This window comes from Ctenocephalides felis, unplaced genomic scaffold (genome assembly GCF_003426905.1).
Source record: "Ctenocephalides felis isolate EL2017-DRISC unplaced genomic scaffold, ASM342690v1 CF-g0.4_SCAFFOLD_01170, whole genome shotgun sequence".
Classification (NCBI taxonomy): Eukaryota; Metazoa; Arthropoda; class Insecta; order Siphonaptera; family Pulicidae; genus Ctenocephalides; species Ctenocephalides felis.
The window spans coordinates 34,501,759-34,515,404 of record NW_020537324.1 but is presented as its reverse complement, the minus strand read 5'-3'; the positions used below and the strand labels follow the sequence as shown (position 1 = coordinate 34,515,404).

At 29.2% G+C, this 13,646-nt stretch overlaps 1 protein-coding gene across 8 annotated transcripts in view; it reads right to left on the bottom strand.

The window, feature by feature from the left end:
* Nucleotides 1–1,660: 1,660 nt before the first annotated feature.
* Nucleotides 1,661–13,646, bottom strand: part of LOC113365694 (reticulon-1-A-like) — a 95,313-nt gene continuing 83,327 nt past the window's right edge. For all 8 annotated transcript variants that reach the window (XM_026607209.1, XM_026607210.1, XM_026607211.1 and 5 more), the window contains 4 exons: nt 7,087–7,294; nt 3,347–3,555; nt 2,030–2,135; nt 1,661–1,948 (listed from right to left, as the gene is read on the bottom strand). In XM_026607209.1, coding sequence (XP_026462994.1) covers nt 1,894–1,948; nt 2,030–2,135; nt 3,347–3,555; nt 7,087–7,294 — 578 coding nt within the window. In that variant the 3' untranslated portion in view covers nt 1,661–1,893. The remainder of the gene's footprint in view (nt 1,949–2,029; nt 2,136–3,346; nt 3,556–7,086; nt 7,295–13,646) is intronic.

Below are 13,646 nucleotides of genomic sequence, written 5' to 3'. Positions count from 1 at the left end.
GTCTTCAAAAATACTAAAACTAATAATAAATTACTAAATTACTAAATTGCATGATTAAAACTTATTATTTTATGAATGACTGAAATCGAAAAGTTTTGAATCTGTTTTCTATCTGCATTCTTATATTACAATTGTATTTTCAATATAATGAGAGTGAGTTTTTCTTCATAATCTAAGATTCATGTGTGAAAATCTTGATACATTAATGTAATGATGAATGTAAGGATTAATTTCCCAATATTAATATCTATGAAGGATGGGTTAGCATTAATAATAAAATAACACGATTAATTATAAGCACGTTTTGAAAATTATTTAATAAATTGTATACAAAGCATAATACCTATGAATTTTAAATTTATAATGATAAATATTAATATCTATTATTTTCATTTATATGCTTCATTACACCTTATCAAAGATAAATAACCTTTGTTTCAATCAATGAATTAATGAGTTAATTTACATGTTAACATATTTATGAAATTAAATCATGTTTAAAACTGAAGCTTCAAAGTTAATGAATATTTGCTTTTATACAAAAGTTGTACAAATGTTTAATCGATATAATACTAACTCATTAAGTCAAATTGATCAGCTCTAAATGTTATTATGAATTACTTATTAGTTACATGCAAAAAGTTATTAAATAGTATTGAGTGACAGTGATGTTTATGTAAGTTCTCCAACTCAACAATCACAAGTCACTCTGCAATAGTACGGGGATATTAGCTTTATGGTTACTACCGATTAATTTATTATGTTTTGATCAATAATCAGTTTCACCATTTATATTAACTATCTATAAATAAATATATTTGCAACTAAAACATCCCAAAACCGATGTAAGTGCTTCTATGAAAGTTATAAATTACTCACATGTACCCTAATATATTTCATTTCTTAATCTATGTGATAATAAATTTATTCTGCAAGTGAATGCAAATTAAATTTCATTTTCTTTTAATAGATAATAAATCAGTGATTGTGTAAAACATTGACAAGGTGCCATATATTAAATATGCAACTATTATAAATCTATTACTAATTATAACGTTATTTAGAAGTTTTAAAGAAGCTCAAACAACACATAGAATTTGTGAATTGCTATTAAAATAATAAACATACAAATCACAATTCAAAATTTATCGAAAAGGCAGCAAATAATAGAAGCACCAAAAACACACCACAGATCAAAGTTTCAATATTGAAACTTAGTTTTTACGTTAAATATATTTTACAACTTTGACATGAATTATGATGAATGAATTTAGTTTGTAATGAAAATAAAACTACAAAAATATAAACTACTATATAGATATTTAATGATAACTTGTATTGATGACGATAAGGTAAAATTCATAACATTACTTTTAACAATACATTATTTTAATATATTATTCTTAATGACAAGGGATGAGAAATTGCATACTAATTTAAAAATAAAATTTACGACAATTACAACCAAACAAATTTTGAAATAGAAACTAATACTAAAAAGTAATATTTACAAAACTTTAACATATTTCTTAAAACAATGTATAATAAATATTATATATGAGTACATATTTTATGTAATAAATGAATTTTTTTTTATAAGATACCTATTTTTAGTGTCAAATGTAAATATTTAAAATAAAAAGGCTTTCTATAAATCTATCGTAATTGGTTCATCATGAAAAAAAATTGATTCCATATATACTACAAATCAATTCGATTTGCAATATTCACATATAGCTTTCGATATGTCCAAACAATCGAACATATATAATATATATTTCATATTTAGTTGATTTAATTATTGTTAAAAAGGGTGTGGTTATGTTTGAAGAGTTATGTATATCGCTATACAATTAAATATCCACATTATTATATAAATATAATTTTTTGTGCTTATTTATCTTTATCACTTTCAGCTTTCTTTCCAATTGGTACAGCTGCTTTTACCCTAGAATTAAAATATAAAATCAGATACATAGAAAACTTATGTATTTTGAAGTTTTGAATAGAAAAATTTTGTAAGACTTACTTGGAAGTAATTTCTTGTAACTTGCTTCGAACGACATCGAGATTGGCATCGATTTGTGTTTTGTTAGTTTCATAAACTTTGGGCAGAGTGAAGAGCGCAACAAATGCTAAAACAAAAAATTAATGAAATATCGTCATTTACAATAATGGTAAGACAAATGAGTTTTCTAGCTAAATTGACAAGATTTATTTAATTATTGAAAATATGAATTCATGAAAATTATATAGTACACTGGGGCCTCGCTTTACGGCCTAGATACGTTCCGCAAAACTTGGCCGTAAAGCGAAAAGCCGTATAACGAATCAATTATTCTAATACGTATTCATACAAATTCAATGGGATCGGTTCCAAATTCAATAAATATATAATATGGTTTATCATTCAAAATGCATTTTATTTTTTTATTTTGTTTAAATTAAACAAAAAATTAATAAAATAAAAAACTTCAAAAACATTCTATAATTTTTAAATAAAAATGAAACAACTAAAACCCACAGATCACTGTCACCATCATTTTGCGCTGGTGGTTTGAAAAATTTGTCTAAAGTTGTTTGTCTTGCCTTCTTGTCTATTTCTTCCTTTAGTGATTTATAACAGCTAATGGCTGAGTTAATTCCTCGAGAGACATTAGCGCTACGTTCGACGTCAGGATCGTTTTCAAGGAGGATGTTTATTCCTTGTTCAAAATATGAAAAAGCGCTCTACATGATTTTTGATGTTAGCTGTTTGGATACAACGGGTTCTGTATCTTCATCAATTGCCGGCTCTGCTTGCAACTGAATGAGTTCCTCATATGAAAGGGGTTTCCTATCAGCTGCAAGTAGATCCAGCACATCAGATTCGTTTAAATCTTCAAAACCGAGATAATGTGCTGAATCCAAAATGTTTTGTCTAACTTCAGGAAGGAAATTAACTTCTGCATCGGTAGTTTTTATGCATTCTGGCCATATTTTTTTTTCCAAACATGGTTCATTGTTGTCGATTTCAATTTCTTCCAGGACTCACTAATGTTGTTAACAGCATCCTTGATATTATAGTTTTTCCAAAACGTTTGAAACTTTGAAACGTAAAGATATATAAAAATTTTCATTTTTGATTTTTTGCGATTACTGTAACTTGCCCTACGAGAAGTTAAAAAAGCCGTTATAGCAAAACATTTTAGGCCGTATATCGAAAACGTTCCTTAATTAAAGAGGGCCGTTATAGCGAAAGGCCGTATAAAGAGCGGCCGTATAGCGAGGCCTGGGTGTACAAGTTATTTATCACATTTGTGACCCATGTTAATACATATATGCCAAGTTTAAAAAGCTTTCATACCAATAATGATTAAAGTCATTCCGTTGAACCAAGCACCCAAATATGTGAGGCACCAAAGAAGAACAATGAATTTAGTTGAGTCGACCAAATCTTCAACCAGGAAGAGACGACGAAGCTCAGATACTGCAGCGTTCAGGTGGGTGACGGCAACTGTGGCAACCTGTTGGGCTTTTTCTTGGGACACACTGACATCTGTTTCCAACAGCTCCCTGTAAATAGGAAAACATCAATATTAAGTAACAAGTAAGGGTTATTACAATTAATAACCAAGTAATAGCAACTATTTTTAAGGTAAATCATTATTTTATGCCATTGATTCCACAGGTCAACATAAGAAAAGTTGTCTGTATTGAGTGTGCGGTAGGTATGTTTTCCAATTTAGTTATTAATTTACGATCTAGATTTACGAGATCGGAGATTTTGTCATTTTTTAAAAAAAAATTTTAATTTATTGCCATTTGACACCCAATTTTGACTTCAGATTCGTGCTCAGCTGTAAAAAGTGCAATGAAAAACATATGCCGCACAGCCAGCGTGCAGTAAACGGAGAGGAAAAAAGGGTATAACCTCTGAATTTTTTTACTGTGCTCCGAATTGAATGAAATTTTGGAATTAGGATCATTTTACCCTCAAGTTCAAAAGTGAAAACAATTCGGGTTGCGCCATCACCCCCCGGGGGGCTGACACCCCTTCTAAATTGTGCAATTACATTTTTTCAAAATAACGTCGGAAATCGATAGAAGAACTAATTATAAGAAAAAAATGTCTTATATAGTTTTTCAGAAAAACTAATACTTTTCAAGTTACTGGCCACTGAAGATTCATATATTTTTGGCGTTTTTCTTCGTTTTTTTGCAAATATCTGCTAAAATATACGTTTTAACGAAAATCATGTAATGAACAAAATAATATCAATAAAAATCTTAATAAATCGGTATTACATAAAGTGTTCTAGGAAAAATATTAAGCAAGATTTGAAGGAGCAAAGTCGTTTTTTATTTCGTTCAAGATTTAATTGTTGTATTTAAAGCCATCTAGTGTCGAGGTTTTACATTTTATGCATTTCGGTGAAATTGGGTTTTATAGTACTCAACATTAGCTTTAAAATGATTGCTGTTACAAGTTTTTTGCGTGTAAAATGAATGAGCTATCATGCAAATAAGAAGCATATACGAAGTTTTTTTCTTTTAAATCATATGGTTTAATGAGCGACATTTCCACCAGAATTAAAGTTATTCATATTCCATCTAGAATTGACTTCATTATAGACATCTTGATGGATTCTAGCAGATTCACTACTTTAGTACAAACTATTTTCAAAAAACTCACAATTTTATAAAAACTTTTTTTTCCAATTTTTTTAAAAATCGAAATTATTTTCATTATATCTCAAAAAGAATAAAAGATACGTATAAAAGCATATAGATAAAAATCAAGGGAATCTTTCTGGCTTATTATTGTTTCTTATTATTTTTCTTTCACACAAAAATTGACAGAGTTATGAATGTTTAAAGACTGCGCGGCCGCGCAAATTGGAAAATAAAGTTTTTATAAAATCGTGAGTTTTCTGAAAATAGTTTGTAATAAAGTAGTGAATCTGCTAGAATCCATCAAGATGTCTATAATGAAGTCAATTCTAGATGGAAAGTGAATTACTTTAATTCTGGTGGAAATGGCGCTCATTAAACCATATGATTTAAAAGAAAAAAACTTCGTATATGCTTCTTATTTGCATGATAGCTCATTAATTTTACACGCAAAAAACTTGTAACAGCACTCATTTTAAAGCTAATGTTGAGTACTATAAAACCCAATTTCACCGAAATGCATAAAATGTAAAACCTCGACACTAGATGGCCTTAAATACAACAATTAAATCTTGAACGAAATAAAAAACGACTTTGCTCTTTCAAATCTTGCTTAATATTTTTCCTAGAACACTTTATGTAATACCGATTTATTAAGATTTTTATTGATATTATTTTGTTCATTACATGATTTTCGTTAAAACGTATATTTTAGCAGATATTTGCAAAAAAACGAAGAAAAACGCCAAAAATATATGAATCTTCAGTGGCCAGTAACTTGAAAAGTATTAGTTTTTCTGAAAAACTATATAAGACATTTTTTTCTTATAATTAGTTCTTCTATCGACTTCCGACGTTATTTTGAAAAAATGTAATTACACAATTTAGAAGGAGTGTCACCCCCCCGGGAGGTGATGGCGCAACCCGAATTGTTTTCACTTTTAAACTTGAAAGTAAGATGATCATAATTCCAAAATTTCATTCAATTTGGAGCACAGTAAAAAAATTCAGACCTAAAACGCTCCGTTTACTGCACTATATGCAACATTATTTTGTTGACCTTATTGAACTAATAAATTAAGGGCTCGTTAATCGTTCAATGAGTAGGTACTTAATACGATTTTAACAACTTGTATGAATATAATTATGTGAAATTTCTATAAAAGCATATATCACGAGCAAGGATCAGCAATCCGCGCCCCGCTAAAATAGAATTTTATTTATTTTAACAACTCGCTCCCACCATAATATAATGTATTCTTTTCTTGTTGCATTCCTTATGAAATATCTACTTATTTAATTTTTTATTCATATGTTATGTTTATTAGTATATATTAAGAATTGTAAATTATTAATAAGTGCGGTCGCCACAAAATTTTGCAATATAGTGCAGCCAGTAAGACAAATAGGTTGCTCATTCATAATTTAGAGATTTTTCAGGATTAGATTTTTATAAAATCTTGCTTAACATAAAATTTAATGGCTGTAACATGTGTATATTGAAATTTGTGGAATTCTTGATTTTTGAATTTAAATACGCCCCATGAGTTAAAAAGTTTGCTTACACTTTATTTAAAGCTTTTACAGGATAAGACTTTTATGAAATCTTGCTTACTATAAAATTTAATGGCTGAAATATGTGTAAATCGAAGTTGTGGACTTCTCGACTTTCGTTTTATAATTATTTTTCAATTTATTGTTAATCTTTTAACAAGCACTTTTAAATTAAAAACGGAAATACAAAATGAATTCTTTAGATATGGGATTTTAAATTCAAAGGGATTAGAAAATTGGGGTTTTCAATCTAAGAACAAGGCGAATTAAGAAAAAAAGAACACCTATGAAATATATAGATACATAAAACATGCTGAAACTAAAACTCTTTGACTGTTCTTAATTTTCAATTTTTTCTGTATTTCTAAAACATTTAAAAACATATAATTTTAAAACATTTATTAACGTATAAAAATTGATAGAAAAATTCATGTTTCCCTTTTTAAGCCCATTCAAAAATCCACGACCAACTCATGCTTAAAATAGACAAAAATGAATAAAATTTCTAATTAATAATTATAAGAACAACCATATTTTTACAGAAACTTATATCAATTTCTCACAAAATAGATCATACCTACTATTGTAATAACAAATGAAATCAGGATTGTATAAAATCTAAAATATATTTTTGTATCAAAATTTCAACTCTTTTAGTTGAAACTTTTTTAAACTCGATTAAGAATTTTTTGCTACTACCTGGAATTGATTCATTTAATTTTGAGCGTATGCCGAATTATGATGGTTATCACGTTTTTGTTGAGAAATAAAAGCATTTAAATCACAGGTTTAGCTTTGAACACCTGCTCAAATATTTACTATCGTTTATATTCATATATAAATATTACAATACTTATAATTCATGATAATAAAACTTACTTGAAAGGATGGCCATCAGACGTCTTCTGAACAGCTTGCAATACGTTGCGATAGATACGGAAGGCCATGCAGCCGCAGACGGCTGTGAGGGAAGCGTACGCCAACACGCTGATTAGGGAGAAGCATGATAACGCCAGCAGCAGGGCGAGGGACACGCCGAATACGATGCCAGACTTACGCGGACAACGCCAGTAAATCAGCGATTCCACTGTAAAAGAAAGATCAGGGTCAGAATATATAAGGATTAGACAACTAAATTCTAAATTATATCCAATTACATTATATTTTATATATGTATATGTAAATATTCATGAGTGTGTTAAGTTGATATTCTAGGGTATCGTTCAAGTATTACGTAAGCAGACTTATTACAATTATTTACCCCCCCCCCTCCCCTTAGTCAGCAAAAGTAAGCAAAATTCTTACTGAAAATGCCCAAAATAAGCAAATCAATAACCCCCCCGCCCCCCTATTAAAAAACTAGTGGGGTGCATGGCATCGTGCCATAAGGCCAAAATTGCTGGAACTTCCCGTACCGTAATTAAAAATCTTGGTACGGAATCCAAAAAGATTTACACAAAATATGTACACATTATTAAAAACTCTATAAAATATCTGATAATTTGATGTACAGATGTCCAATTAACATTTTTGACCGCCAAATGACATTTTTTTAACTTATTTTTATTGAGAGTCCATAACCGCTGGACCTGCTTTCCCAAAAATTTAATCAGTTCGTCATCCTGTCAATACAAGTAAAGTGTTTTTTGAATTATTAAAATCAGACGCTCCATTCTCTTAGTTACCGTTTTTGGCACTTTTTACCCCGTATCTTCGGAACGGCTAGACCTGCCTTCGCCAAAAACTAATCAGCACGTCTCCTTATCAATACGAGTCGAATGATTTTTGAATTATTCAATACGGTTGATCTGTGTTCCCGAAATCGTCGATGAAAATTTGTATCCGCACACACACATACAAACACATACACAAACATACACATACATCCATTTTTTCTAATTCTAAGGTATGCCAAAATATTCAAAAACCTTTGAAACGTAAAGATATATAAAAATTTTCATTTTTTTGTGATTACTATAACTTACCACCCTACGCGAAGTTAAAGTTTTTTTTATATTTTATAAGTTTAACTATTCAAAAATGTGTATAATTTTTTTTTAATTTAAATTATTTTCGGAAATATAGCTGTTTGATCACGATGATCCTTTTTATGTTTCCCTCTCCTAGGAAACATTAAACACGCTTTTCTCTAAATTGTCTTTTTTAATACAATACCCACAACTTATACTGAACCGATTTTTGTTTAAACTTTTACGGATTATGATGCATCAAAAATAGAATAAATTTTTACTATGTTTCAAAAATTCGAGAATATCAAGAAAAGTTTAATTTATTTTTTCGAAACACTTGTTCGTAGTTCATACGAATGTGATATTTTTGTAGATTATAGTGTATTTTTGTAGACTATTTTTTAACGGAATTATTTGGAGAGTTAAAATCGGAAGTATGGTCAAATGCAATTTTTTTTAGACCCCCAAACTCCATCACCTTCTAAAATTATTATTTTTCTGAATTTTTTATATTCAATTTTTTTTCTGAATTCTTAAAACATTAATTAATAACTTATAAAAAAATGGATAGTAAAAATATTGGTTTCCTTCTTTCTTTTTGAAAATTTTAAATATTATATTAACATTAAATGAAATGAAACACTAGGCTTCACACATTGGAGTGAACTCTAGTTAATTATCCCTTTTTTTTCTTTTTTTGTTCTTTTTCTTTATTATTATTATTTTTATTTATTTATTTATTTATATATTATTATCATTTTTTTTTCGATTCCTTTGTATCACTGTAGCTTATAAGATTAAATTATATCTTGATTGCTATTAATAAATAAATAAAAAAAAATAAAAAAAAGAATTATATAAGGTACAATAATAGCACTAAAATTCATAATTTGCATGTGTCGTTACGACTGTTAGTAATGGAGTAACCAATCCATCGAAGGCAAATTCGGACCTTATTATTAATAATCATTATGAATTATTTCACATGTTATCCGAAATTTGTTCTGGTTGAATATTGAAGAAATATTTCAATGCTTCAGGTCATTTTGATTGCAAGCCAATACGAGTTTTATTAATTAATTTTACTTTTACGTGCTGAATTATTACTAAAACAACTTCGGCTCAGAAAACCAGGTTTTGAGAAGATCCGGAACAATTCTCTCTATTTTTCAAATTTTAAATTATAAAATAAAGTAGCAATATATGTAATAAAATTGAAGAAAAATATCCTCAATGCCTCATTTGCATTCGGAAATACAGTATTTATTACTGAAACTCTGTTATAATTTTCTTATCTTATCAAACATGGATTATAATTTTATCAATGTTACTATGAACTAGAGATGGGCTTATCATATCCAAAGCCGGATCGACTCGGATTTGACTCCGCTTCAGGGAGGAGTTATATCCGCTTAACAACTCCACGACTCCGACAACTTTCAAACCTAAAAGGTCATAAAACTGCCTGTGAGACGAGAAAGCGACAGCTTCCTCCCCAAAGCAAAAACGCAGTAACAGATTTAGTACCAGTTTAGGGAAATCGGATATGACAAATCCGGTGAGACAACTCCACTCCGATTCACTCCGAGGGAGGAGTTGTATCGGAGTGATAACTCCGGAGTGAGTTACCCATCTCTACTATGAACATAGTAAAGTTAACCATTGTTAGACGTGGCTAGTCAGTAATTCCTTCGATAACATCGATCGTTTATCGTTCATTGCGTGGTACCTCTATTTATAGAAGAAATTATATTCATAACACATATTCTTTGAAGTGACTAATAAATTAGTATTCATTACTAGATTGGGGATGTGGGCAGCATTCTTCGTGACCATACAAATACGTCATCGATCAAAATAAATTTAACTATTGAATAAACTAAAAATGATTTAATAGAAAATTGTATAAGGTCTATGATTTATATGCACGATGAATGCACTGTTAGTTACTCATAAAATGAAATTGCATTAAATAAATAGTGGTGCATGGCAGAAGTAAGGCAAATTGATGAAACTTTCTATGCCAAATATTAAAATTAAAAAAAAGCACTAAGATTTTTTGAAAATTGAACAAAATAAATTAGAAATTCTGAGTTTTTAAAGATCTCCTTTAAATTTAAAAATTCCTTTTTGAAAAACATTTTTTTAATATTTTGAAATTATTTTGAAAAAAAAATCTTTTGATCGTGCTGGGTTAGCTTTGTGGAGACAAAATATCAAACAAAATTTGTACTTACTATTAAAATCTCTATAAAATATCCGGTATATAATGTGCATATGTCTAATGATAATATTTGACCGCCATATTTTTTTACTTTTTTTATTGATCGCCTAAACCGCTAGAATTGCTTTCCCAAAAATGTAATCAGTTAATTTGGTCAATACAAATAAAATGTTATATGAATCATTCAAATCGTACGCTCTGTTCTTTGAAACGTAAAGGTATATAAAAAATTTCATTTTCGATTATTTTGCGATTACTATAACTTACCATGCGGAAAGTTAAAAATAATCAAACGTGAATTTCAGAATTAAACTGAAGAAATTGCCTCCAATAACTTGTTTCTTTTATTTCAAATTTATTTAAGAGCCATAGAAACAATATTTATTCACTTTAATATAAAGAGAATAAAAAAAATCATAAAAATGCGTAAACCATTTCCTTTTTTTCCCATTGCCAAATGCAGATAATGAAATTGGCTCAACAATATTTCAAATATTGTTATTTTTCAAATACTCTCGAAATAATGTAGACACATTGAATTTTACAGAAAACCAAAATACACTTGGCAAGATAACAGCTTTTCATGCCGCCAACAACTCGTATAAATTTGGATTATTAAAAAAATAAAAATGAACAGAAATATTGCAAAGTGCGCAATTTTTCAGTAAAAAGAAATGATTTTATTCCTGACTCGGCGAAAACATTGACGATGCATCAAAATAATTCTGTCACTAACGAAGGCCACGTAAACGCATATTAGTATAAATGCTACTGAATCAGCAACGGAGAGATACGGAGAGAGGTTATGACTTGTGTACATATCACACACATATCAGAAATGCGCATTTGTAAAATCTGCAAAATACATTTTGAAGAACGTTTCATTCCATAATTAATTTTCAATCATGAAGCATTTATAATGAATGAAAATCAAATGCTAATAATACAAAAAGAACTGGTAAAAACGCATCTCAAAATGTTTCTAGAGATTAACCTTACGAAAGTCTTCAATTATAACACTATACAATTGAAAACATTCATTCAGAGAGACGCGCGCTAGAGTTATGAACCTTAGGAGCATTCAATTACTTTTACTGAATTCTCATAATTGGGCTTGCTCGTAGGTAAGTGGCCAGAACAAATGGACCTGAATCAGAGGTCTGGGGTTCGATCCCGCATCAGTCTGATGTCATGCAGTAGTGACAACGGTTTTCACTTGGAAATATATTGGAATATATTTATAGATAGCTCTAATCCGGCGTTGTAACATCAATAAATTCATCAATCGTCAGAGAGGTAGGACAACTGTTTGGATTGCCATCTGTAGAAGCTATTAGTATTAATATAGTATTAATTATATTAATACTAGCACAACAGCTTATAGGACTCTCAAGTTCTGATTGCTGTTCAAAAAATTATTTCTAAAAATCTGTTAACAGTTAATATATGATAAAGCTCAATTTTGGTAGAATTTTTACACATTCACAGAAACTAACTAATATGTTGTTATAGCATTGTGCTTCAAATCTAATTGTTACCACTTTTCAATAACTGAATCGAAGAACTGATTAAATTTTTGGAAAATCAGGTCCAGCGGTTTTTCAATAAACATTTCATAAATAGGTAGAAAAATAACCCACTTTAGAGAAAAAGATTTCTTTGAAAATTAGTCCACTTATTTTTTTCGTTTAGAATGTTTAAACATAAATAGTAAAATATCAAATTATCTTTAGCAACAATTCCAAAGGCTCAAAAAGATAGACCGCGTTGAAGATTTTGTGTACCTCATCCTAGATTGTAAAAAGAATAATGCAAACTCTGCCAAACCGAACAAACTTTCATATACATTAGTACAAATCACTAAAGTAGAGAAAAAGTCAAAACTTATTGAATTAAAAATTCGAAAGTTTCATTCACTGGCAGACATGCTTGCTTCAACGCGAATCTCATAGCAATTTAAGAAATTCCATTTATTCTTTTTAATGAACAAAAGAAATTATGTGAATAAATGATTAAATATGCAATTTAAAGCTTTTAAACATTAATAAAATACGTATTTTTTACCCCAACAAATGACGAGGTTCAGCTCTTTTTTCTATAATATTTTAATAAATTGTCTTAAAAATTACCATCGTCCAAAATTACCAGCTATAAGATTCGTCGAAAAAATGAGATTGCTAAGCGCATTTTATAACGCATTGTTTATTTAATAAGTTTACAACTCATTGTTTTACTAAATGATTGAACGTACAATGTTTAAAGCTATTTAAAATTTATGAAGTGCGTATTTTTTACCCCAACAAATGACAAAGTTCAGCCCTTTTTCTTAAAATGTCTCCAGAATTACCATCATTGTATAACTATTTTTCATATATGTAATATAACTAGTGCAATACAAAAATGATATATAACATTTGATTCTTCTATATTGAAACAACAGCATTTGACAAAATATAGAAATAATTATAACACAACTAAGATATTCGTCGAAAAAATGAGATTGTTAAGCGCATTTTATAAATGCATTGTTTATTTAATAAGTTTACAACTTATTGTTCACAGTTGATGTAATATACATCATCAACATATATAAGGTGTGTTCAAAAAGTACCCGGAATTACTAATAATTAAATTTCGCGGGTCTGGAGTGTCTGATTGTCAAATTTTTTTTTTTATTGTGTTGGTATACATGCCCCTAAAGTATGATGAAATTTTCAGCTATATTCACTGTTTACTTTGTCTGTGGTAGTCGCTAAGGTTCGACGTGTTTTTCTGAGCTCGGCGATTTTTACAATGGAAGAATTGAAAAGTCAAAGAATTTGTATTAAATTTTGCGTAAAAAATGAAATAAAGTGTTGCAAAGTGCAAAAATTCACCAGATATGGCTCCGTGTGACTTTTTCCTATTCCCAAAGTTGAAGAGACCCATGAAAGGACGGCGGTTTTCCTCGATTGAAGAAAATCGCTGAGAGTGCTCAAGGACATATCAAAAAGTGAATATCAAGGGTGCTTCGAAAATTGGAAAAAACGCTGGCATAAGTGTATTATATCTGGGGGGGACTACTTTGAAGGGGACCACATTAATGTAGACGAATAAATAAATATTTTTTTGAAAAAACGAAAATTCCGGGTACTTTTTGAACAGACCTCGTACATTATCAGAATGACTAATATTTAAATAATTTAAATAATACTTCAGATCGATATCAAAAATATACTTAGTCTAATATAAAATGTGCTTTACCA